The 26796-nt window shown below is 51.3% G+C and overlaps 1 protein-coding gene across 3 annotated transcripts in view; it reads right to left on the reverse strand.

Annotated features, from left to right (window-relative positions):
• Positions 1–22709, reverse strand: part of MYLK4 (myosin light chain kinase family member 4) — a 73183-nt gene extending 50474 nt beyond the window's left edge. Inside the window, exons 1-2 of one of the 3 annotated variants that reach the window (XM_043450582.1) lie at positions 22521–22709; positions 21036–21247 (exon numbers count right to left, since the gene is read on the reverse strand). In XM_043450582.1, the coding sequence (XP_043306517.1) occupies positions 21036–21188 (153 nt within the window). In that variant the 5' untranslated portion in view covers positions 21189–21247; positions 22521–22709. Of the gene's footprint in view, positions 1–16810; positions 17483–21035; positions 21248–22520 lie in introns of those variants that run through there. The other 2 variants (XM_043450584.1, XM_043450583.1) reach the window with 2 other exon arrangements.
• Positions 22710–26796: the final 4087 nt, after the last annotated feature.

Genomic DNA, 26796 nt, shown 5'->3' on the forward strand with positions numbered 1-26796 from the left:
TCTTTCACTTATTCTCCACACTCCCTCTTCATCGCAGCCCAGCCAGAGCACCTCATAAAGTTGTGCTTTTGACTTTTGGCATCCTCAGTCAGAGCTCAAGCGGAAGCGGTCGGGCTGTGGGTTCTTCTGGCCCCAGGCAGCCCCGGCTAGACAGGCGCCCTTCCTGAGGCTGTTAGCACTTGCGGGAGCCTCACTGTTTCTGCGTTCTTCTCCACAGAGCGATTCTGTCTGTTCCCATCCCCATCTCCGCGGCTCTCTGGTGGACCACTCTGAAGATGGCCCCCTTCAAGGCCCTGCGGGCAGGAATGGCATTTCTGCGCCTCCCCTGGCACCTGCGCGGATGGGCTGGACTCTCAGGCGCTTTTCGGTAGCCTCTTAGGCATCACCACCAAAGCCCTGTGTCCCGGTGCTCCGGCTCCCGAGGGTCCAGATGGGGCTTGCTCTGGGCAGGGGTATGTTGGGGGAAAGCAACAGGAACGCCAGAGGGTCCGGATCCAATGGGGCTCTGAAAAAGGCGTTCTGACTTTGATGCAGCTGACTCAAGCCCTAACTCAAGCAGGAAGACATTTAGACACCCTTGGCGACCCTCGCTGAGGAACAAAAATGTGAACAGTCAGTGACAGCCTTCTGGAAAATGGTGGGGGAGGAAGAAGGGCGTTTTTTGCCAACATTAATAAAATATTCACATCACAGAAATTCATCCTTTGAACATTTACGGTCGGTTGCTGACCTCGTGTGTACCGAGGGAACAAACGCCAGGACGCCATGTGGAAACAAAACAAAAGGCCTCACAGCCGACAGGGGCCCCGAGCCATCTCGCCCCAGCGCCTCCTATGACATCCTGACGCGTGGGTCCAGGCCCGAGACCACGGCTCGGCCAGGCCACCCTAGGAGGGAAACACCCCAGTATTCGGAAGGTCCTTCTGGTCCACCAGGGCTGGCACCCCTCGCCTCTTGTCTTCGAGAGCCTCTTGTCTCACTGGGGAGCGAGCAGAGCTTCGCTCGTGGTCAGCTGCACGTGTCAACCCAGAGGTGAGGGCGCTGGTTTCTGAAGAGGCAAGGAAGCAGCCAGCATCTCCGACGTGCACGGCTGTGGATGTCCAAAGATGGTACCGAAACCCTGTAGATGCAGGACTGCAGAAAACATAAGGGGTCTCAGGTTACAGACAGACGTCGTAACAGCAGGGAAGATGCAGTGGGTGGCAGGGAGGAAGGGGGTCTGGCACACAGCACCATCACCATTTGCCAGGAAATGGCTCACGTATCTTGAAACCATAGGTGAGTGGTTTCTGAAACCAGATCCCAGTGTCAGGCGTCGTCCTAAGGAAATCCCACCCTTGATGTTGTCCCCTGTGGCCGGACTCAGAGGAGACAAAAGCCATGGCGAGTCGTCAGGCGGTGACGGGAGACACGGGGGATTGAGGAGCCTCAGACCCGACGCCGTAATTAACTGCAATTAACTGAATGGTCCTTCAGGCTAAAACAGACTTCTGTGTATAGGTCTTAGTACCACCTTCTTCCCTCCCGGCAGGAGAGCCCGCTCCCCTGACTCTGAGCTGTGACTATGTCACAGGCCGCTGCTTTCTGAAGTGGGGTCCCCGTCAAGTCCCTGCGGGGCTTCAGAGAACATGGATGTGGGCAGACGGGTGGCAACCAAGAGCTTCAGGAGTTTGCTCTTTCTGGTCTATCTTCATGACTCTTGAAGAACTGGCTCCTTTAACTGAATCAGAGACCCTTGAAAATGAAAGCAATCCACCAGGACCTCAAACACCAGCCCTTGGACTCTCTCGCTCCGCGCTTTCGGCCACAAGGAAGGAGTGGGATCCTGGGGAGCCCCACGAGGTTCTGGGGGTAAAAACGGGAACTGAGAAGGGAGGTGGGGAGGCGCCAGGAAAGGGGCTGGGAAACCCCTGAGGACAGCTGTCACAAGAAACGCATTTTCAAACTTCTAGAATCCTAAGAGTCACCTGAGCAGGACTCGCAGAGATCTGATGTTTCGGTCTGGAGGGGCTGGCCCACGTCTCGCCGCTATGTCAGCATTGGCAGCGACGGCCGTCTGAGGACAGCCCCTGTTTAGCCCACCAGCCGGTCATGTGCCCTCCCCTCCACACAGGCAAACCAGGGGCCCAGGAAATGCTGCGGGACTCCAAGGGCGCTGGGCAGGTGGGAGCAGCGCCTGCCTCTGTTTCTGAAGGTCAGCGGGTTCCACAGCTTGACCAAGGTCCCCACAAGGGCCAGGCGGCCCTGGGCGGTGGTCCCGGGAGGCCAGCCTGTCTGTCCTTGTTCTGGAGAGGTGGTTCTCAGACGTAGAGCTCGGGGCTCAGTGATTCCTCCCTGCTCTCTGCAGGGGTGCGCAGTGCCCCCGCCACTCTGGAGGGGCCGTTCACGTGTCTGTGATACAGCCCATCAGGCACCATGTGAAGAAGGGGCTCAACAAGAAGAGCATCTGGTGATCGCAGCTCCAGGAGATTCACAACTTCATCAGCGCCTGGGGCCTCAACCAGCCGGCCCCTGCATTCTAGGCTCCTGCCACCTCCATCTTACCCAGCGTGCCCGCGAGGGCCCTTCTCCTGTGACTTGACCACCGGGTCAGGATGGGGCTTTAGACCCCAGCAGGGCCGTGGGACCATTTCTCTTCTGTCTTAGTTACCATGGTGACCAAAAGGCCTTTGTATCCTTCCGTCACCAACTTGGAGACCCAGGACAGTCACACCTGCTGCTTCCTGACCATCACACCAGTCCATCAAGCTCTGCCTCCCCGTCAGCCTCTCTCTGTGCCCCCCCAGTGCCCCCAGGCCTCCCTGCCTGCCTCCCCCGCTGGGCTGTGACAGCCCCCGACACTGTAAGCACCTCAGCACCCCTGCAGTGGGCCACGGCAGTCCCCACGCCCTCCTGATTCCAGCCCGCCAGCTGCGCCCACACCTGGCCTCTGGGTTCCAGCGTCAGCCCGTGGCCATGATCACAAAGCACCTCTGTGCAGCGTGCTCACAGGCCGCGCCCTGTTACCGCGTAACTGAGAGAACAGGAGGTCCTGTGGACTTTGAACGTCAGAGAAGCAATGAGGAACTCTGGGGTATAAATATGCCCCGAATACTCCACGAACATATGCATGCTAACGCGGATGCCCTGCTTCTCTGGAATTCAGATTGCAGGGGCTCCTGAACTGAACTTGGCAGCCCTGACTGACCCCTGCCGGCAGCACTGGGCCAGATGCCCTCCTTGGCCTCTGGGGACACGTTCCAGACGGTGGGCTCGGCTCATCCGATGTGCTGTCATGACTCTGAACCTCCTGGGGAGATGCTGAAGGCCTCATTTTGTTTCCTTCTAGGAGGCTCCCGCTGGGAGGCAGGTCTCAGCGTTTATACACTGAAACCCCTGGGAAAGCAGTTTTTTACAAACTACAAAGGAGCCTCTTAAACCCACACTGGAAGCTGCAGCCTCTGTGATTTTTCACTGACATAACCCAGAAGGGTCACTGGAGCCAGTCCTCTCAGCAGGACCCCTGGGCCAGGCAGCCCTGCAGCGTCCAGGTGGGGACGCGGTCAGCAACAATCTGCCTCCCTCAGGCACCGTCCTCCCGGGAAACCCACCATGCTCCTTTGCAAACGCCTTCTTTTATTTGGAGTCTTAGGAGTAAACTGTCAGCGGTTCCACAGGAATGAATGGACAGTTGGCTAACAGCAAAGTCCCCGTTCCAGCAAGACGTTCACTGTGTGTGGTTCACAGGCTGTGCAAAGCCGCCTGGGGAGGAGACGGGTGGATCGAGGGTCAGCAGTGGTTGAGCCCCCCGGTCTGAGCTTACGGAGGAAGGGATTTCTCCCACAGGCGTCACCAGCTGGCCCGGATGTCAGGCCACCAGGCACCTAGAAGGATGTCCTGCAAATCTACCGCCCTAGAGGGAGCAGCTCTGAAAATTTTGCACCAAGGAACTTTGCCAGCTTGGAGTGACCCTCAAGTCCAGGAGGATCACTCAGCGTGGGAGGAGAAAGGATGAGAAAACAAAGGAGGAAGTCAGGCCTCAAAAACCCAACTTCCCTTAAGGTCACATCGAATAGAGAACTCTGAATAGCCCCAGAGCAGGTCCCTCTGTGGTTAAAGCCTTGGGCATTTACTTACGAAGCTAATTCTCAGGCCACATTCTCTTACTCAGCACTTTTAATCAAAATAATCAGTCCAGTGTCTGGGGAGGACAGGGAAGAAGGAGTCAGTGTAAGAACACCCGGTTGCTAATGAAATATTTAAAAACCCAGGACAGGGATGCTCTGTCCTGTTTAATACAGAGGAGGTTCTTACCACACACCCCCATACCCTGGGGTTTCTCTATTTGCCAGGGGAAAAAATAGAATTTATGCACCTTAAAAAAATATGAAGTGAAAAATTATCCATTAGCACAGCAAAGACCCATTTCCAGGAAACAGGTTTTAAAAGAAAATTCTTGGCATCCTGAGGTTAAGTCAGGAGGTGTCATGACTTTGAACGTGGACGATGAAAGAGCCACTGTGGCCAGGTGTGGCTCAGGCCCGCCTCGTTTCATCGTTAAGGGAGGCTGGTTAAACCTCTGGTTGTGATCCAAAAATATCCTGGCAGATAGCATCCTGCATTAAAATTTATAAACCACGAAAGACCTTTTCTCACAGAAAAGTTAATTCAGGCTGGATGGCCTGAAAAAAAAACCAGAAAGTATTTAAAAGGGGTAGTCATCAGAAGTGGTTATGTGGAAAACTAGAGGTAAGTAATGCTTTTTACTCCCCTAAAACAGACTAAAAATATAGCAATAGTAATTTCAGAAGGAAGGGAAGTGGCACCAAGTGTAATTTTGTTTCTAAGAAGTCCCAGGAATGAGGCCTGGAACCACCAGAATTAACTTTCAGGGGTGATAAAATACAGGCAGGGCTGTGAGCAGGAAGTTGGAGCTGGGGTGGGGTGGTGCCCCCACCTTGGTATCAGGCTCCAGGCAGCCCCGAGGTTCCCCCTTTCGGCCTGGCCGGGCCGGTCAGCAAGGGCGTCTTCTCCTCTCCTCCTGCCTCCCTCCCCCTTCACGCCGAGCCTTCATTATTGAGTGCCTCCTGAATGCCAGCGTGTCAGGTGAGAGCTGAGACACCACTTGCTCTGTGGGGCCTCCCCAGCACCCCCAGAATAGGCAACCCCCCCCACACCCGCTCCACCCTCAGCCCTCCACACCCCTTCCTCACCTGCCTGCTCCCTAAGACCGAGGGCAGAGGGGAGCCGTGCGTACGCGTCGCCCACCCACCCACCCCAAACTCCCGCTGCGTGCTCAGAGAGTAGCTGGGAAAAAACAGATTCTGTGCGTCCAGCCTCACAGACCCGGGGGCTCTTCTATTCCAAATGGACCTGGAGACTCTGCTCTGAAGTGAGCATTAAGGGGACTGGCCGAGAAGGGGCTGGCCGTCGCAACGGCTGGCCGGGGCCTGCCCCTCACCCTGCAGCGAGGGGTCAGCAGACACCCGCCTGCACCTGGGCTGCCGCCGCCCTGCTCACCTAGGCGAGACCCGAGAAAGCCCGGCCCAGACGCTCAGCCCGAGCTCGGAGAACCTCTAGCCCCAAGAGCCACGCTGGAACTGCCCATCCGGTTTTCCTCCTGATCCAGACAGCCTGACATTTTAACCTCGACTGGACGATGAGCTTCTAGACGGAGCCACAGTGTCACACATCTGCTGTGCTGAGCGCCTTCCGCGTAGACTGGGCCCGCCTGCCTGCCAGCCCCCAGGAGGGCAGCATCGCCAACGTCTAGGTCACCCTCAGCGAGCGCGGGCACCAGGTGGCCGACCGCTAGCACGCTGGGCTCTGCAAGCTGCATTTCTTTGTCCTCCTCGCTGGAGCCAGCGGGAATGGGACTTGGGAGGCATTTAGCAAAGGCTTCCACTCAGCCTGAGCAGAGCCTGTGAGTCTCTGCACTTCTGGTCACAGACTGCGGGCCTCCCCCCCCTCCGTCCAGAACATCTGTCTGAGCTGGGTCCTGGCCTTGACGGAGTTCACCGCCAGCTCCAAAGGGCACCTCCCGCCCCCGACCCCAGGAACTGCTCTGTGTAGGCCGTGCTGACGGAAGCCCAAAGGCCACTGGTGTCCAGGTTGGTGTGGGACCGGCACTCTGGGAGGGAAGCAGAGTCTGTCACTCGGGCCTCCCAGGAAACAGGGAGGGTTTGCAGAAACGGCCACAGGGACTGCCCCGGGCTTCGTGACCGCTCCCAGAGGCCTCACGCTGCAGTAGCCAGGCCTTCTCTCCACCTGGGCTTGGATGTTCCTCCCAAACATTCCTCCACCGCCACCTCCCCTGACCCGCTGTCCACAGTTGCCCTCTCCAGTTATTTGTGGACACGTGTAGGGCCCAGAGCGCTCAGGTTAGATTTCATTCAGTCTCTCAAGTTGACTCACGGAAGATCCGCTTCATTGTAATTCTCCACAGAGACAGGCCCATCCACTTGCTTGGACGCAGGGCGACCTGACTGCTGGTTCTTCCTTAAACCTTGTGTAACGTCTTCCTTCTGCCAAGATTATTCTTAATCTGTTGGCTTTACCGTCAGAATTCTCTTTTCTTACCCAACTAACGGCACAAAATGTTCACTGCAGCAACTAACACAAAGATAAGAGAGTTATGGTGGCAGTGGAAACATATACCCAAACCCAGCATTCCCGCAAATCCACGATCCCCAGAGACCAAGCGAGCACTCGGAGGGCAAGAAACTCGACGACATCAGTCAGCATTCACCTATTTCTCAGAGCAAGGAGCCTCTGACATGCGTGCTGCGCTCAGCCTCAATCTACAGACAAGGAGACATCAGTGGGCACAAGGCTGACTTGGTTAGAAGAGATGTATGATGAGTACACATCATGCAAAGAGACCAAATATTTCAAGTGTCACATATGTTTTATGGCCTAACCAACCCCCAGCAGAAACACATTATCATCTTTTCACTTGGCAGTGGGCGTCTTCTGGTGCCAGCAAGTCCCAAGAGGGAAGGAGAGTGAGCTGGACGGGAGTCAGGCGGGGTCCCTAGAGCACGGCCGACTGACCACCCTACCCCTGAGAAGCCCCAGGGAGCGTTAAAGGCACAGGTTCCCTCGTGGGGAGTCTGGTGCTGTGGTTTCAGGGGCCTAGGATTGGAATATTCACCCAGCACTAGGCGATTCTCACCTGCAGGAGAGTTTGGGAAATGCCTCCCCGGGGCTTCCCAGGTGGTGCTAGTGATGAAGAACCCACCTGCCAATGCAGGAGATGTAAGAGATGCAGGTTTGATCCCTGATTCAGGAAGATCCCCTAGAGGAGGAAGCAGCAACCCACTCCTGTCTTCTTGCCTAGAGAATCCCCTGGACAGAGGAGCCTGGTGGGCTACAGTCCATGGGGTCACAAAGAGTCAAACATGACTTAAGCGACTTAGCACACACGCCCCGGATGAGCAAATATCAGAGAGCCACACACGTGCTCAGAGTCAAGGTCACTCGTCCAATGTGAGGGGCAGAGTCCAAGTGCACTCAGGAGCTGCAGGCACAAGGACCTTCCCCCAACCCTGGGAGCTCCGGGAGCAGGGCTGCCCTGAGTAGACGCACTGGATCCAGCCGCCCCCACAAAAAGCTGTGCCTACACGCTAGAAGGGCCTCCATCACTAGAAGGGCCTCACAGGTGACCCCTTTACCCAGTTAGACCGCCTGCTGCCTTGCGGGCAAGGGCTGACCCAGGAATTTCCATGACGCAGCGGCTCGTCACGGGCCCCTGCCTTTCAAAGGGGCCAGGAACTTGGGGTCCACCTGGAGAGGACCAGTGACCTTCACGGGGGAGGCAGGCCACGCCCAGCACCTCACATGTCCCTCCCCCCAGCTTATCTAACTGGCCCTAGTACAAGTTTTGTATTTTGTCTGCCTGAGAAATCTAATGGAAAGAACTATTCTTAGACATATTTATTTCATCAAGGAAAATATGTTCTTAAAATGTTCAAGAAAGGATATTGTCTGGTTCCCAAGAAATAGCCTGACAGACCCCTGGAAGGATATACACACTAAATACACACACACACGTGCATACATACATATACACACATGCACACACGCATTCTGGATGTGTGTGTGTGTGTGTGTAATGCAGGGCATCCCTGGGGGCTCAGATGGTAAAGAATCTGCCTGTAATAAGGAAGACCCAGGTTCGATCCCTGGGTCAGGAAGATCCCCTGAAGAAGGGAATGGCAACCCATTCCAGTATTCTTGCCCGGAGAATTCCACGGACAGCGGAGCCTGGCGGGCTACAGTCCATGGGGGTCGCAAAGAGAGACGTGACTGAGCGACTGACGCTTTTACATGTGCATAATATGCAAGCACGTATTCACAACTATGGCAGCAATTGTCTTCCTGTCAGGAATTTTCTTAGAGTAAACGTGAATGAACCCTTCATCCTTCAACTGCAGGAGGTAGCGAACAGCCTACTGCTTTTTACCCTTCGATGCGCACAGGGGTCACCAGTGGAACTTGTTAAAATGCAGATTCTTCCCCAGCAGGTCTGGGAGGGACCGGACCGTCTGCACGTCTAACCAGCTCACAGGTGAAGCTGGCAAGCCACGGGCCGCCCTTTGAGTAACAAGGTTCTGGTTTGTGGTGAATGACCATCTTCATCACATAGGAAACAGTGACTGTCAAAGATCAGAATACCTCAAAGAAACAGATAAAAACCGTGTTCAAATAAACTTATTCTTTCTTGGAAAATTAATCTCAAGACAGACTTCAGAATCTATACAATGCCTCTTGGCCATGACTGCAAACAATGTTCCCTGGATTCTGTGAGAGCCGTTTCAGAGTACAAGCTGGTAGATAGATTTCGACTTCAGAGAAGGAGGCAGCAGGTAAGCAGGGCGACGCTCTGATCTGTGCGTCAGTGAAGCACGCCTGTGTGCATCAGATCACACTGACCCCCAAAGCCGACCCTGCCCACGTCGAGATGAGTAAGACACTTTCAAGCACATCCTCGTGGGACTCTTGGGGGAAATTCCCCCACCAATATTATTCCAGATATCCTGCTCTTTGGAGGCTGGCCCTGCCCATGACTTTGTTTGAATAATTGAAATAAGTATATTAATAATTATCCTAACTGCTAAGGTTTAAAGTACGAAACGGTCCCTAAACCCTGTTAGGAATAACTAGAACACAAACATATTGGACACGCATGACACAGGTGCCGTGAAAGATACGAAGAAGTAGAGCAGGCTCCCCACGGGGCAGAGGCCCCGGCTTTTCAGGAGCAGAGGCCAAACCCAAGGTGATTACCAGAAAGGGCATCAAAACCACCCGCACACACGGCACGGGGCAGGCACAGTGCCCCGGAAGGACGGTGTGGAGGGCGGGTTGGAACCGACCGCGGTGGGCTTTGACTCTGGCCCTGAGGACAGAAGGACCCCCAAGGGCCCAGGAGAGGAGAGAGAATGAGGAAGCGTGCAGGAAAAGGCCTCCAACGCAGCCCCCAGGAAACTGGGAAGGGGATTCCAGGCGGAAGGAGAGGAGCGGTGAGGAGAGGAGTCCCTCGGGAAGGCGGACGGCAGGGCTCTCGGCAGGAGAGCAGTCAGGCCACGGCGGGGATGCCGGCGCCACGGACAACGCACACCCACCGTGGGGTCTGTGGGCCCTCTCTCTGCAGCACGCTCTGCGTAGCCTGCTTTAGACAACTGCAAGTCTGCGGGGTCGGTATTCTTGACCCCAGACGAGGAGGCAGGTGAGAGGCTGGACAACACGCTTGGTGTCACAGAGGTGGCGCAGGGGACGTGGAATCCACGCTTGTGGTCTCACGCTAATCTGTGCGCTCCGTAACCACGGCTCACCTCCCATTTTCTAAGTGCCATGTGCGTAAAAACACCTGCAGAATTACCGAGCACCACGATGAAAGCTGAACAAGCTGGTCCCTGGATTACCACCTTCCCCGTCTATTGTCCACCACCTAAAGATAGTGGAAAGTCAAATCCATTCAAGAGTCCAGACTTGTGACTACAGTTAATAAGCTACAGACTATAAAACCGTTATGTATTATACCACAAAGAAATTAAGTATCTCAGGTACGCTGACACACAGCATTCGGTTTATAATTTTACAACCTTTTTATATGTTTGAGAAAATCATTAGTTCCAATGGTTTGTTTCCTGGCTTCTCCTCTGCCCTGGAGTCAGTGGCTGAGAACAGGCGGACAGCAGCCTCAAGACGTTGGTTTCAACAACTGGAAGGTGCAACCACTGTGGGAAAGAGCGTGGAGGTTTCTCAGAAAACTAAAAATATAGTACCAAACAGTCTTGCAAGCCCACTCCTGGGTACGTATCCAAAGAAAACAGAAACACAAACCAAGAAAGATACGCGCACTCCAGTCTTCACTGCGGCACTATTTCCAATAGCCAGGATATGGAAGTAAGCAGAGTCCATCAACAGACAAATGGATAAAGATGTCGTGCGTGCGTGTGTGTGTGTGTGTGTGTGTGCTTATACAGTGGAATATTACTCAGCCTTAAAAAAGAATGAAAAATATCATGTAAAGCAACATGTAAATATCATGTAAAAGAACAAACCTAGACAGCATTATGCTTAGTGAAATACTGTCTGATATCACTTATATGTAGGATCTAAAAAATTATATGATCAAATGTACAAGCAAAACAGAAAGAGACTCCTAGACATAGAAAACAAACTAGTGGTTATGAAAGGGGAGAGAGAAGGGCGAGTGGTAAATAAGGGGTATGGGGTTAGCAGACGCAAACCACTGTGTATGAAATAGACTAGCAATAAGGATGCATCACACAGCACAGGGAAATAAAGCCACTATTTTGTAATAACTTTTAAAGGAAATATGAAAATATTGAATCACTATGTGTATACCTGAAATTAATATAATATTGCAAATCATCTATACTTCAATTAATGAATTAATTAAGCCATTTTTAAAACCCAGTTGGAAGGACAAGCCAAAAGTGCTCTGACCTCACGGCAGGACTGCAGTAACTTTTGCAGCTTCTTCCCACAGGAGGTCACTGTTACATCAGTTCCAGAAAACAGCCTCAATTTGCTGAGAAAAAGCAACGGAGCCCCCTCTTTTAATCTCTCTACCCAGTCTAGCTGTATTTGCATCAAGGAGCAGAGCAATTGACCAAAACAGCATGGGTGAAATGCACATCAGGTAACGTGAAGAAAATACACACTGTCCTTAGAAAACTCATCAGAGGTGGTTTTCAAATACTTAGTGTTTGATTTCTGAAAACTAAACTCCAGTTAAATGGTCTGCAAGTTAAATTCCAGTTAAATGGTCAGACCCAACTTAGCGACTGAACAGCAACAACAAATGGCCTACAGATAAACCTAGCTGCCTGTTTCACGTGTCGGGCTAACTAATCCATCCAGAAAGAGTATCGTGGTATGTAGCTGCACAACTCTGGGTGACTGGCCTCACCAACCCTCGGTTTACCCATCTACAAAACAGAGGGAACGACTACACAGCTTCACGGGAGCTCTGTGAGGGTTAACTGGGACGAAGAGCGGAGCACAGAGCGCAGGAAACACAGCACAAATGCTGGTGATCATGACTGTCGTTCTCAGAGCTGATCGTGGTGGGGCCCACAGGTCCACGGAATCAGTGACGCCATCCAACCATCTCACCCTGTGTTGCCCCCTTCTCCTCCTGCCCTCAATCTTTCCCAGCATCAGGGTCTTTTCCAGGGAGCAGGGTTTTCACATCAGGTGGCTATGGGTAAAATACAACATAGCCTTAAGAATGTAGAAACTTGCCTGTATTATCCCGTCAACTCAACATGCTCATCCTAGAAGGCTGGGGAGAAACAAGACCTTACTGGTGTCACCATCCATTTTTAAATTTTGAGATAACTAGAGGCCGTCGAGGGTTCTACAAGAAGACCCCACCATGAGACTCTCTGTGGAAGCGTGCTGAGCCGCAGGCTCTGTAAGCCCTTTAAATAAACGACCCCGTTTCATCAGACTCTGCCTCCTCTTCATTCAGTGGGTGCTCGGAGATTCTTCACTGAGCAAATCAACCTAGAATTCAGGTACAGAGATTTAAGTGAATACTTCAGCTCTGATGCAGGTATCAGATGCATTTTTATTCCCGCTCACCAAGTACATTCTTAAGGAAACCTGGCTCTTTAGAAAACAGAAACTAAAGCTTTCTGTTGTGTCTGAGGGTCTGGTGGGGAAACACGCCATGGTTGCTAGGACATGCTGGCACCATGGCCCGATTCTCTGCAGAGGTGCTGGCAGTCTTGTTCATCACTGCCTTGATGTCCTTAGTGCAAGTGTCAAAGCAGCGGAAAAGGCAGAAATTTTAGAACAGAAGAGAAAACAGCTTTGACCATGCAGACCTCCAAAAGAGTCTTAGGGTCCCTCAGGGGGTCCAGGGACCTCACTGTGAGAACTGCTTGGTCCCAGGACAGACAGAACTTGTCAGCATAGATGCATCACATGTCCCCTTGGCCTGTTCCAGCCCCGCCTTCTCTGGGCCCTTTGGGAACACCCTCTCCTTAGGGTTCAGGCTGGACGGTCATCGTGTTGAGCATCTTCTGAGCCCTCTCCTGAGAACCCAAGGGATCTGAGAGACTCAGGGGAGTCTGGGCCTGCACAGACTCTGAGAGCTTACACCTGCTGCTGCCTCCCTCCTGGCTCTGGCGCCCAAGGGAGCTCCAACCCCTTTTAGATTGGGGAATCATCCTGCAAACCATGCGTATGCTGGACTCAAAAACACCCAGGCTGGATGCAGCCCCGGAACCGACAGGTGCCCTGGGGCAGGCCCAGGGCAGAGCAGCCCCGCCAGGGCCCGTTGTCTGCCGGTCAGGTGTCCGCAGTCGACTGCCTGGCCCACCTGCCCATGGCCAACTCCAAACAGATCAAAGCAGGACTTGGAATCGCACGGCTGAAAGGGGACACACCGTCATACAACATCTACACCATACAGAAGGTAGAGCCGTTTCTCCGGGATGCAGGAAAAAATACATTTATGCATTAAAATCTTGTCTTCATAGTTAATTTCTACACTTAGCTCCACTTAATTTTGTTCAGATAAGCCCTCTGTTCTGTTCTATTGTCACTCTGTCGTGTCCGACTCTTTGTGACCAGATGGACTGCAGCACACCAGGCTTCCTGGCCCCTCTGTGTCTCCAGGAGTTTGCCCAAGTTCATGTCCATTGAGTCGGTGATGCTATCCAACTAATAGGGTCTACGTGGGGGCTCACTGATAAGATGACTCATGATGTTGACCTTGCAAACAAAGAATAAAATCACAGTCCTTGCAACTGACCAAATTGCCCAAACGACACTCTGTTTTCTCACTGGCGCCTACCTTCCCAAAGCTGCGAGACCACCAGATTCTAGACCTCTGACTACATGACCATCCCTTCCAAGAATTTTTCACTGGCGGGGTATAAGAAAGCCCCGTCAGAAAGGGAGGGCGCGGGTTCTCCTTGAGGGCCAGTCGCCCTCTCGTTTCCCTCTAAAAAATTTCCTTTTCTTGCCTGACTGCCCAGCTTGCTTTTTTTCTCCGCACTCGCTGTATACCAACCATCTCATCAGATAAGCCCTAAATGCTATACAAAGCATAGTAACAGGAAAGTGATTTCCGTGTTCACTGCTCACTTTTGGAATGCGAAGCCTACAAGCTAAAGGTCTACTAGACAAACCAGAGGCTGGGCGCACACACCCCTCACTTCCAGTCTGGTCTCTGCCTCTTTCTAGAACTTCCTGACACCTGATCACGGACCAGAGCGTCAGCCTGCTCACCATGACCCCAGTCTTGTCGCTCAGATTCCCAGTTCCCAGCTCGAGGCCTGGGGGTCGTTCCCAATGCAAGACCCTAAAGAACAGGGGAGCCAGGAAGAGGCAGCACCAAGGCCAGAGGCCAGGGTCCGGGAGAGCTCAGCCACCCTGCGAGGGGCCTGCGAGACCTCTGCCCACTGACCCAGGGCCTGTGGCTGCTGGCTGTGTCCTCCTGGGAACGGCCAGCTGGAACTTGGTAGCGACCTTGCCAAGGGCTGCCCAGCCACTTGTGAAGAAGGCTGCCCTCAGAGAAAGGCTGTGCTTCCCGGCCCCCTGACGCCCCAACCATCACGGAAATGCCACAGTACCCTGTGCTCCCCGGGCCCCGGGCGGTCGAGGTCAGAGCCACGCTCACAGGGCCGGCCTGGGCTGGGCCTGTCGCTTCGGCACTGTCAGTGGACTGACCAGTCACTGTTTCTCCCTGACCAAAGTTGTAACTGAGGGTGCAGGTCACCCACACACAGCTGAAAACGCCGGGGGTCTATCACCTGCAGAAGGCCCCGGGGTGACAGGAGGCAGAGGATCGTGCCCCCTGCCTCACCCTCTGAGGCCCTCCTGCCTGGCGATGCAGCCATCAGGGGTCCCTGCTCCCCACCCCCGAGCCCACCCCCAGGACAAGCCCAGCACCTGCACATGCGCGCCCACCTTGGCCCCACCTTCTGCTGGGACCTCAGTGACAGCGGGAAAACTGCAGGGGGCACCAGCCGAACTTGACCTGTCAGGGTTTCCTATGCCTCTGCGTTCAGGCGGGGACTTTGGGCCTCTTGGCTTTCCACCGCTATCTGCTTATCACTCCCTGTCTCTGTTATCATTGCTATGTTTTGAGCAGAAATTTCAAAATAAAGCCCAAAGTGCCCAATGGCCCAGGCGGAAGACTTGGACACAGCACCCTGAGGCCAATGTCCAATGGTGACATGGAGTCTCCGCTTTACTAGAAGCTTGGGGTGATTTGGGGGTTGTAAACTAAGAAACCAGTTTTAAAATTTATTTATGTGTGTTACTGTGCATTTGAAACTCTAGAATAAGCACATCGAAACCATGATTCCACTCCACTCTTGCTTGTGCTAAATATTTTTAATGACTTGATATGTGAAAATATTATATTAACTAATAGGAGTAAAAGTCATATGTAGATGTAGCAAAAATCAAGAAGGGAGTGTGAGAGAAATTGGTCTGGGAAACCCCGATAGACAAATGTGATTTTTACAGTCGTCATGTCTTAGGTAAGTGGATCAGGACACAGTTTGGTCAATTGTATCTAGAAATTTCATTATCAATATGCTAATCATTTTCTAACTTAGGAACACAGGCTTGATTTGCAATGTTTGTATATTAACTACTTTGATTTAATTTTCAGAGAGAGAAAATAAGACATTTTTTTCATATTATACCAAATGACATAAAACTATCACAAGTTTAATTATTCTCAGAAGCCAAAATGACACAGACCTGAACTGGGACTCTCAGAATCTCATATGAGCAGAGATCTGCTCCCAGGGTGTTGGGAAACCTTTCCATTGTTTTATGTCTTCAGTGAAGACTGACGTCCAGATAGTATTCTCTGACACCCTGAAAAGGGAGTTCCTAAAACTGCTCTTGTAGACACTTTTAAGACAAGAGGTCACCCACATTTCCAAATAACCATTCACAATGGAAAAGAGAAGAGGGTATATTGTAAAATCTGATTTAAGAGACATTTTCTTTACCGTTAGAAAGTGATAACAGCGTTTTATAAAACACTCAGAGCAGAACACTCCTAATGAGCTCCCTGCCGGCCCCTCCTTCGGGACACACCTGGGGGCCACCTCTCAGACCCAGGGGAGTGGTTGTTCTTTACCGTACGTCCCCCATAGACAGAAGTCTACTGCAGGCATAGGCACATATCAGCCAACGCCCCCGGAGGCATGTATACAACAGCCAAAAAGATTCAGGCTTGGGCAGCAGTGACAGGAATACTCATCATATCAGCTCCTCGGAGAGGCGCAGGGCCACCATGGAAACCTGGCTCCTCGAGTTCTGGGTCCTCTGAGCACTACCCATGCAGGGCTGGTGGTTTCTTGTTGAATAAGACAGAAATCTACATGCAGGCATAGACACATATCAGCCAACTCCCCCGGAGAGATTTTTAACCATAAACTCATGCATTTTCAATGGGGGCCAAATCCAAAGAGGCAAAAATTAATTATTTGGACAAAAATTAATTCATGCACAAACCACAGAACCACCTGCAATGCACACACAGGCATGGAGTGCATCCAGGCCCCGATTTCAAGGAAGGGGCTTGACTAAGCAGAAAAAAGCCAGAAGTCCCTGCAGTGGGGGAGTTGGCGATAAGCAGCTCTGCTGACAACCTCTTCCTGTGGGAAAAGCAACTCAGAACACCTCCTGGAGTCTTTGCTAAGCTGCCTCCATCGTCTTAAAAATAGCTCATTCTATGCTAATTGATGAAAGAATTAAATACGTAGAAAGGACTGATTTCCCAGATACAAGACTCTCTTGGGAAGCGCTAAAATCTTTAGAATCTGAATTCTTTCTCTTCCTTCAAAATGCTCCTGTTTTCCTGACTGAATCCCAGCTGTGGCATCCCAGGAAAGGCACTGAGGGGCAGAGGTTCCAAGGAAAAGGCTCAGAGGCCATCTATGCTCGGGAGTTTGCTCAGAAGAGGCGGCCACTCTTCTGCAGACACTTCTTAACGAGGGGAAAGGACTCTGTGCTTTGGTGCCATTTTATTTCCCCCAGTTACATAAGAAGTAGGAGAAGAGATGCCGACATTATTTTTAGCTCTCACAGACAAAAATAGAATGCCGGCTTTCATACACGTCAGGAATGACTGCCTCCAGGTTCCCCGAAAGTTGGTGCAGAGTTGGAGATGTTGACAAGGGCTGCCTACCTCTCCTGATCCCAGCCCCGCGGGGCAGCCGTCCCGGGGGAGGACGAGACAGGACATGCATTCTGCCGGCTGGGGCGAGCCCGCTCCCTGGCCAGAAACGCTCAGCTAGGACAGAGACCATGTCACTACCTGGGTGTCCTCAAGAGCAGGCGCCTGTCGGTGACCTCCCCGGGTCATCACGGACCGGAGCACACGCCAGAGGACGGCAGACGAGAGAAGGCACAGGCCACCTGCGATCCAGACACCTTTTCTTCTGAGTGACAAGTCCATCTTGGCCTTCCCGCCCTGACCCGGCGCGAGCTCGTTTCCAGGCAGAACTCTGCTCCGGGTGGGAGGCGGTGCCGAGCAGCGGGGTCCGCAGGACCCTGCGGTGAGGGTTCCAGTCACACCATCAATGGCCAATCTGCCTCTTTAAGAGGAAAAATATGATGGCCCGGGTGACAGATCGGAAACAGGTGCGGGGCAGAGGGAGACCGGCTGGCGACAAGTGACACCCCAGAGAGCGCGCTTGTCTCCCGTTCAAGGACGATTAGCACCAGGGAAATGGGGCCACCGCCAGGGAGCTTTCTCCGGCCCACGCGGGCAAGGGACACGGGCTGGGCGGGAGGGGGATGCACGGCCTTAAACATCGCAAACCCTCCGCCCGCAGCTACGTTATTTTGAGATCTAAGTTATAATCACGGTGACCACCGCTGATGGTACAATTTCACTGCAGTGAGGCAGGAACGGCCACCTGCTATTAAATGCACCAACTGCCATCGCAACAGGGAGACCCGAGCTTTGTCCCAACCCACTCTTCGCCTACTCACATCCTGATAATAAATAGTTTGTTCTGTTTGGTCTTTGCAGCATTTGTACCCGGTGGTTCAACATTCCGGGAGCTGTGACCCCCACCTCCGTGTGGCCCCTTCCTCCCCGGGGGCCGTGCCTGTTGGGGGGATGGCTGAGGACCAGAGGACAGGAGGTGAGCACAGACAAGCCTGGGGAGAAAAAGCAGGGGCGCGTAGAGCCAGCGGGGCGGCAGAGGGACCGAAAGAACCGTGGGGGAGAACGGACTCAGGTTGCTGAGAGCAGGAGCTCTTTGGTCTTCCATTAGGCAAACAGAAGGTGTGTGTGCGTGTGTGCGCGCGTGTTTGCATGTATCAAACAGCAAGTCAGAGCTGAGGGAAATACAGCATGGTGATTATTTATATGGGTAACAGAAGTAACAAAAGAGGAAAACCTGGATTTGATTGTGTAAGAGGAATGCTAATTATAGTTATGAGACTCGTTATCACTCTGAGTTAATGACGCACACAGTAGCTATTAAGCCATCGCTCACATGTGCCACGTTCATCATTTAAGTTTCACTTTGTTTCAACACCACACTGTGTGGCTTTCCATCTGGTTTATTGTAGTGTATCTGCTCTGTGCTAAGCCGCTTCAGTCAGGTCCGACTCTGCGACCCCATGGCTTTTAGCCCTCCGGGCTCCTCTGTCCCTGGGATTCTCCAGGCAAGAACACTGGAGTGCGTTCAGGGACCCACTCCAAAGCTGTGCCCACCCACAGGAGAGCTCGCCCTCCTCCAGGGAATCTTCCCGACCCAGAGGCTGAACCCACACCTCTTAATATGTTCTGCGTAGGCAGGCGGGTTCCTTAGCACTGCCGCCACCTGGGAAGCCCAGGGTATCTGTCACAAGCTTTTAAAAATCCTACACTGTTTAGATGATTTTGAACAGTCTGTAGAATATAAGAGAATATAAGAAAAGCCTTTCAAAAACAGAATCAAAAGGGAAGTTGGAAAACAAAAGGAACAAAACATAGTAGAAAAGTAGAATATGTGGTATTCTATCAATTCAAAAAATAAATCAGAGGAAGAGACAGAAGAGAGGCAAAAAAAATAAAGCCAGAAGAGGAAAAATGAGTGAAACAGAAAAACCTGGTTAAGAGCCGGAAAAGAAGAATCTGAGCTACACTGAACTATGTTGATAGATGTAAGTTGTGGAATGCACAGACAATTTGTTCTTGTTAGGAGAGAAAAGACTCTTCTAGAAAGAACTTGCGCTTCAGGCCTTCCGCACAGATTGCCTGTCACCAGAGTGACTGCCATGCAGAGTAAATTCCCCCCAGGGCAGCGCAGTGAGGTTTTCTACTATGATTAGCTGTGCTAATCTTCTTAAAGAGAAGGGATGAAGAGACAGAGAGGTGGTGGAGAGAGTCATGGAGGGCATGTTTTTATGGTCCCTGGAGAGAAAGGCCTGGGATTTTGAAGATTTCCCGTGGCCCCAGCAGGAGATGGAGACGTGTCAGCCCAGCTCCGTCTGCATTCCTGACGACATCCGAGCCGCTGGAAGGCCCTCTCCGCCCAGCCCTGCCAAGGCCCTGCTGGCCACCCGGGCACCCGCTCACTGGGCCAGCGAGGGCCTCGGGGACTGTGGCCTTGGCAGACACAGAAAGGAGAAGGGCTCTGTGCCTCCCGTCCTGGGCCTGTCCGTCCCCCGCAGGGCGAGAGAGCCAGGGAAATTTACTGGCGACACCTCTGGGCCCTGAGCCACTCAGCAAGAAACTGAATGGGATACACGGCGGTTCCTCCCCACCTTCCGCGCCGCCGGACATCAGACCCATCGCACAGGACTTTCTCTTAGGAGCTCAGGGTCAGCATCCTCAGACGTTCCCTCAGAAGTATCCTAAAGCTTTTCACTTCCCAGTCACTTGATTTCTCTGAAGCAGATCATCACCAAAACAGTTCTTCCTGAAAATGCTCCTGTTTCCACCTAGCACCATCTCGCCTACTTACAAAACTTGTATCACAGAACTTGGAGAAAAACCGTCCTGGAAACATATTCAGACTCATAGAAACTATCACAAATCATTGGCTATTTCAAAGTTCGCCTATAAGAATACTTTACCTCCCCTGTTCTACAGAAATTAATGAACAGAAAAGGACACCCCTCTGATTACTCATTTGCATTGCAAGCAGCCCAAAAGAGGAAGCCCTCGGATCTGACTCCAGTTTTGCCGAGGAAGTTTCTTCTTGGTGTGTGCTGGACAAGATGTTAGCTCACAGGGGAAGGTCTGTCTCCAAACACCACGCTTCAGCCCGACTCATTCCCTCTATCCGGCAAGGTTTATCTCTCTGCACTCACAGTGGAAAGACTCCTTCGCCCTTTATACCTAATAGCTGTGTTCCACTGTCTGTTGTATCATTAGAAATGCCCTTCCTACCTGGACAGGGTTTTTCGAAATAGAAATTGGACAAAGAGGAAAGTGAAAGTGAAAGTAAAGTCGTTCAGCCGTGTCCGACTCTTTGCAACCCCACGTCACGTAGCCCGCCAGGCTCCTCTGTCCGGGAGTCTCCAGGCAAGAACACTGCAGTGGGTTGCCATGCCCTCCGCCAGGGGATCTTCCCAACCCAGGGATGGAACCCAGGTCTCCCACATTGCAGGCAGACACTTTACCATCTGAGCCCCCGGGGAAGGACAAAGAGGGATGTTTCCCAAACTCACTCTGATTATCAGAAATAATGATCCCTGGCCCTCCAGGGGAATGCGGGACACACCTAAACAGACCTGTCCGTTCTGCAAACGTCTCGGCGCCTGTTTGGTACTGTGAGCAGGAGAGAAGGCGAGGGGGGTGACAGGAGGTCCCAACCCTGAGGAGGGCGTCCGGGGCAGGGTGACAAACAAGTTCCAGCAATCGCAGGTGAGGCCCCGTCTGGGCGGGAGGGAGAGGGAGGGAGAGGGAGGGACCCAGGGGGCCGAGCAGGGGACAGAGCCCGCCGGTCCACACCCCCGGGCGCCCCTTATCGTGACAGAGCCGGTGCTGGGGGCTTGGCACGCGTGCGTGTCCACTGCTCAGAGCAGCAGCCACCGCGCTCGGTGAGGGGCCTCCCGAAGAGCCGGCTGCCAGGAAGGGGCCTGCCGCCGGCAAGAGCCTGTCCCCGACCCCAGTGGCCACTGTCGACAGCCCTGACCCCTACTCCACGGAGACCTCGGGGTCCTGAGGGAACTAGACACTTGTGCAGAGCAGCTGTGGCCCTCGCGCACTTCTCCAGATTGCATGCGCAAACCTTCCCGCCTAAGAAACTGCGCTTCCACGCCACCCGCGTGACCTCTAAGCCGGGCGCCAGACGGCGGCGGCGCCCACAGGGAAAGCTGCACGCTCAAAGGCTTCCCAGCGGCGACCGCTCCCACCTGGGGGCAAACCTCCGGGGACGAAGTGGGGGTTTGCCGGTTCATAGAGCTTCCTTAATTCTACACGAGGGATGACAACACAGAATCTGAAACCATCTGATAGATGGGGACGGGCGTTGCTTTATGTGAGAAAACAGAAGGCAGGACTGACCCTCGCCAGGAGACCAAACCACCTCAGGTACCTGGCTCTTTCCAGATCTCGAATCTTGTTCACCAGAACTTTCCTCCAGAAAGCACTTCTCTACCTCCTCCACGCACTGGAAAAAAGCCATCTTCTCCAGCTGCTCACTGCGGTAACACGCGTTGATTCCTTCCAGCCCCTTCACTGTCAGCATCTTGGTGGTGAGCCCGAGGAAGCTGGTGTCTGGAGCGTGGTCTCTGTCCCCCTCGGTCTCTGGTTTGTAAATGAGGACATAGTCATCATGACTCTTCTCTCCGCTGCAAGGGGGGAACGGAGCTCCCATCACTGAGACACACGTTTGACTCTGGGAAAACCAACACTGGGAAGTCTGAGGTTGCTTCTGTTTAAACTAGAGAAAGGGCCCCAAATGAGGAAGAGAAATGAAAATATTAACCTTGAGTTTCACATGTTGGAACTTGGAAAAGAAAAAGCTTTCTCTCCCTTCTTTTTCCTGCAAAAGAAAATAGTGAGAAGCAACCTGGAGCGTCACGGGGCCTCGCTGCCGAATAGAAGATCTAGGCGAAGCGGCAGGTTTAAGGAGACAGTCTGGGTTTAACTGGCTTGCTGGCCTTGCCCCTCCGGCCCAGGTGGGAAGGGCGTGTTGTGTGAGGAAGGGGCCCCCGGGACTCCCCAGGGAATTCTGCCCCCTCGGGGGAGTGGTCTCACCAAATGTGCCATTTTCAGAGCCTTTCGCTGCCTACGTCTTAGAATGTTTATTTTAAAAAGAACTTTGCTTCCTAACAGTTCTCTCACATAGATGAGATTCCCAGACACCTTTCTCTGCATCATTAGCAGCTGAGCACCAAAGATTTCACACCCTAGATACACTTTCCTTACAAACGAAGTAATAGCCTCATTACTGCTCTGATACCAAAGCCCCACACGGGTGTCTGCATCCACGCATCTCCTGACCACTTCGGGGAGGCTGATGCAAACTTGTGATGGGTTCCCTCCAGAGGCCCCCTGTTGGAGATTTTCTGGAAATTGCTTCTTCCAACTTTTTCTCAATTTGAAATCATCTGTAAATATCCCCACAAAACTTCATCTTTCATTTTCTCAACTCCTCTAGTATAATAAAATGATACCTTGTACTCTAAATTATTTAAAATCCAATGCTCTTCACAGTTCTACTGAACCGTAGAAAGACCATAAACTTATTCACACTAAAATGTGAACAGGATCAACCAGAGCTCTGTGAAATATACTACAGACCATCACCAGCATTCTTACAAGTTGCCCTGAAAAAATCTGTTATTATAGTAAGAATTTCACGGCTACATCTAAAACAAACTATAACTAAAATCTAATACATCATTGTAGACGGTACTGAAGTTGGCTCAGGAAGCCACATAAAAATTAACAAAAGCTTGGGTCCAAGATATAAAAATTTTGCAGAGAACTATTAAACGTTAAGCTCTGCCTGGAGTTTGATAAAACTTGCTATGTAAGACAACATAGAAATAAAGAAAGAAAATAGAGTGATTACCATTTAAAAGAGGACATGCTGGGGTTCAGACCACTCCAAGCACAAGTTCCAGCAGATAAAGGGGAGTTTGCAGAGTTCAGAACGACGACTCAACTCCCTGGTAAAGGTCTTGCCTTGCAGTCGGAGTAAGTCTTCTGAAAAGACAAGTGTCCACTCCGGGAGGAAGTAGCCTCTCTCTCCAATGCCACTTTGAGCCCCTGTTTAAACTCAGATGGTCCTTGATCTCATGTTGCTCAGCTGTTGCCTTCTTAGTCAGATGGGGAAGAATATTAATTTTAGACACCGGGCTTTTCAAAGCCGATGGCTCCATTTCAGAGGTCAGGTAAGGAGAGGATGCGCCGTAGCCGCGGATGAAATATCACCTTCACCTTCTCGTCGCGTCACGGTGGGAGCAGCCTCGGGACGACAAAGCTGCGTTTGTCTTTGCCATCGCACGCCCCGCTCTGCCGCCCTTTTCAGTCTTGGCGTCTCGGGCACGTTCCCAGATCGGGGGTTCAAGTGTGGGAAGCCCACCTTTTCTGCCTACCTTACACTTTGAACACAACCCACTACAATAGGAGAGAGCTTCTGCCAGCAAAAGCTCTGGACAGTTTTAAGGTTCTCAGCGCTTAAGATTATTTGCAACATCTCCAGCTATTTACAGCTCCAGGGAAAGTTCAAAGGCACAGGCGTGCGGGGGAGTGACAAAGAACAGGAGTGAGGTTTCACAAACTCTCCCTGCAAACAACACTCTGCCTCCCCCCGTCTTCCACCCCAGGCCAAGAAAAGAGAATCCAGTGCCGACAAACCACCTGCCTGATCCCAACAGCAGGGGATTCCTAGACTTACCGAAGTTGCATAAAACATTGATTCCCCAGAAAATAGAACTGATACAGATGATCCTACAGTTCTCTCATTTTCATCTTTCAGAGCCCCTGCTCTCCACCCCAACCCGTCTCTAGTGACCTCTTGCTTTTCAAAGACTAAAGCTCTTATCTTTAATTCAGATCAGTGTTTTCCATATTAAATAAGAATACATTTTCATTTTGAGTAGAATATAAAGAATTACAGTAAAATCTTTTAAAAAGCCAAACTTTGGACATTTTTCCAGGACAAGAGAAATTTGCTCTTCAGGCAGAATAACTTCACAATATTATATGTTTGTGAAAGATAGATTACGTGACAGAATTGTCATGAAAAGACTGAACTGATTTGAGGTTATCAGTTTCTTTGGAGTAATTAAACTATGAAGTACGGATAAGGTGACCAATCCCCACACCCAGAGAAAGCCAGGCGAGTGGCCTTCGGCTAATTTGATGGCATACTCTCCCTGGTGGCTGAGACGGTAAAGAATCTGTCTGCAGTGCAGGAGACCTAGGTTTGATCCCTGGGTTGGAAAGATACCCTGGAGGAGGGCATGGCAACCCACTCCAATATTCTTGCCCTGGAAATCCCACGGACAAAGAGCCTGGCAGGCTGCAAAGAGTTGAACTTGACTTAGTGACTAAACAACAAGAAAAACAAATACTTTATTCAGGCTTTATGAGTTCCTCCCTAGTGTCCCTTTTCCACATGGGAATCTCATCCAGGACTTCATACTCATTTAGATCCACCAGGATTTATGATGGATTGGATGTGAGGAATGAAAGGAAGCCGGAAGGCAAGGATGACTCTCCACATTTTTTCCTGAGCATGTGGAGGCGGGAGCTGACATTGGCTGTGACGGAGAAGTGACTTTGGGGGGAGTCAGGACTTCCATGTTTGACAGGTCTGTTAGATAGCTGAATTCCACAGGTCGTGAGACAGAAACCTGGACTTCAGGGGAGAGGTCCCGGCTGCAGACATGAGGTCATCACGGGCACACAGTTTCAGGCACAGTATATATTCCATACACATCTGTTGATTGATCACTAGTTCAGTTCAGTTCAGTCGCTTAGTCGTGTCCGACTCTTTTCGACCCCATGAACCGCAGCACGCCAGGCCTCCTTGTCCATCACCAACTCCTGGAGTTTACCCAAACTCACGTCCATTGAGTCGGTGATGCCATCCAACCATCTCATCCTCTATTATCCCCTTCTCCTCCTGCCTTCAATCTTTCCCAACATCAGGGTCTTTTCAAATGAGTCAGCTCTTCGCATCAGGTGGCCAAAATACCGGAGTTCACTAGAGAGAAGGTTTTTAACTGTGCCTAACTGTCCTAAAGGAAAAGTCAATGGAAAGAACTACTATCATTCCACTTTTCTAAAATTAGACAGCAGTAGTGCAGTTCTGCTATGTCACACCATCTCCAGCGTCTGGTGGCGCCGGGCACAAGCAGCCTGGTACAATCCTGACCACCAAGAAAAACAGGTAATGCAGGCGGCCCGCTGTGGCCTCTCCACCTCACCTCAGCAGAGTCCACACCATAAAATAACCAAATGTCTCTAAAGGTGCTGTTACTAGTGGGAAACTTCACAGCAGAAGTGGAAACAGCTCCAGACATTTTCCCTGGATTTCCCTCATACTATGGAGCTACAAATCTTTTATAAAAATCCTAATCTTAGGTAAAGAATCCTCCTTCAATGCAGGAGATCCAGGTTCAATCCCTGGGTCGGGAGATCCCCTGCAGAAGGAAATGGAAACCCACTCCAGTATTCTTGCCTGGAGAATTCCATGGACAGAGGAGCCTGGTGGGCTAAGTCCATGGGGTCACAGTCAGACACAACTGAGCAACTAACATGTTCCCTTTCTTCAACCTTAGAAAACATCATTCCTCAGAGCCATAGAAATTGCGATTGCTTTCAATGGACATCGACCAGCACGAGAGTGTGCTGTCACGGGAGCGGTGAGGCAGGCGTGGCCAGGGACTCCGTGTGCTGGCTGGTGCAGAGACAGCCTGGACAGTGCTGACAGCGTCTGCCTGTGCTTGGCATCCTGAGGGTCTCAGAGCAGCAAGGCTCTTGCATGTCTACACACAAGAGTGCAGCCATCTTCACAAACCCCAAAATGCAAAGAAAGACCCCCCACTATCTACACAGCTATTGAACTTTCCTTTCAAAAAGCATCATTGACTATGATCCATGAAAGCAAAAATTGATACACTGTACTCACCAAAATTCAAAATTTGCTCCTTAAAAGACACCATTGAAAAATGGAAAAACAAGCAGCAGACTTGGAGAAAATACTGTGAAACCGCATATTTGATAAAAGACTCATATGCTGACACAGACCCTTACAAATCAGCAATATGAAGACAACCCAGTTCTAAAAATGGACAAGAGATTTGAAGGACATCTTATAAAAGAAAATATATAATAGTTAATATGCACACAAAAATGCTCAAAAATCTGACATTAGAGGGATGCAAGTTAAAATCACAACGAAATAACATTTCACACCCACTGGTAGAACTATAATAAAAAGATAGATGAAGGACATGTTGGTGAGGATGTGGAATAACTGGAACGCTCAACATACATGTTGGAGGAAACGCAAAATGATGCAGGTCTTAGGAAATAGATTGGCAGTTGGTTAAAGTCATTCTCCATCTGACCTAACAATTCTTCTCAGAGGCATCTACCCAAGAGAATGAAAATACGTGAACAAGCAAAGCCTTGGGTGCAAATGTTCAGCAGTGTTATTCACAAAACCTGGAAACAATCCACTGTCCAGCAGGGATTCAGTGAAAGAGAAAAGTGCTTGATGTATCCATTCAGATGGAATGCTACTCAACAGTAGAAGTGAATGAAGCACTCGTCCTGGCTACAACCTGGATAAACAAAAACATTGCTCTGAGTGAACAGAGTCAGAAAGAAAGACCTCACACTGTCACTTTCCGTTTGCATGAAATGTCCAGAAAAGGCAAATCCGTAGACACAGGAAGTAGATTCGAGTTGCCTCGGGCTGAGAGTAGAAACAAGGATGAACTGGAAGCAAAATCTTACTGGGGTGACAGAAACGTTCAAAAAACATTTTGAACACTTCAGTGTGCTTCCTAACACATAGCTCAGGTGTCCACTGATGATGGGTGAATTTTGGGGTGTGCGAATTATAGTTCAAAAAAGTAATAAAGAAAGGAGAAAACCCAACAATATAAATAATGAAAGGGAAACTTGTTACGAGGCAAAAAAAAAGCGCCACTCAACAGTTGGTGGCCGCCTGTTCCAGGTGACCTAGGCTGGACCCGAGGAGTCATAAATCATAGCCTGCACTTGCCAGGTCACCTGGGGCCAGAGAGAGGAAGAGGAAATGGTGGGTGGGAAAGAGCTAAGATCTCACTCTTCCCTCCTGGAAGGAATGCCGCATGGGGTAGGGTTTC

This window comes from Cervus canadensis, chromosome 28 (genome assembly GCF_019320065.1).
Source record: "Cervus canadensis isolate Bull #8, Minnesota chromosome 28, ASM1932006v1, whole genome shotgun sequence".
Taxonomy (NCBI): domain Eukaryota; kingdom Metazoa; phylum Chordata; class Mammalia; order Artiodactyla; family Cervidae; genus Cervus; species Cervus canadensis.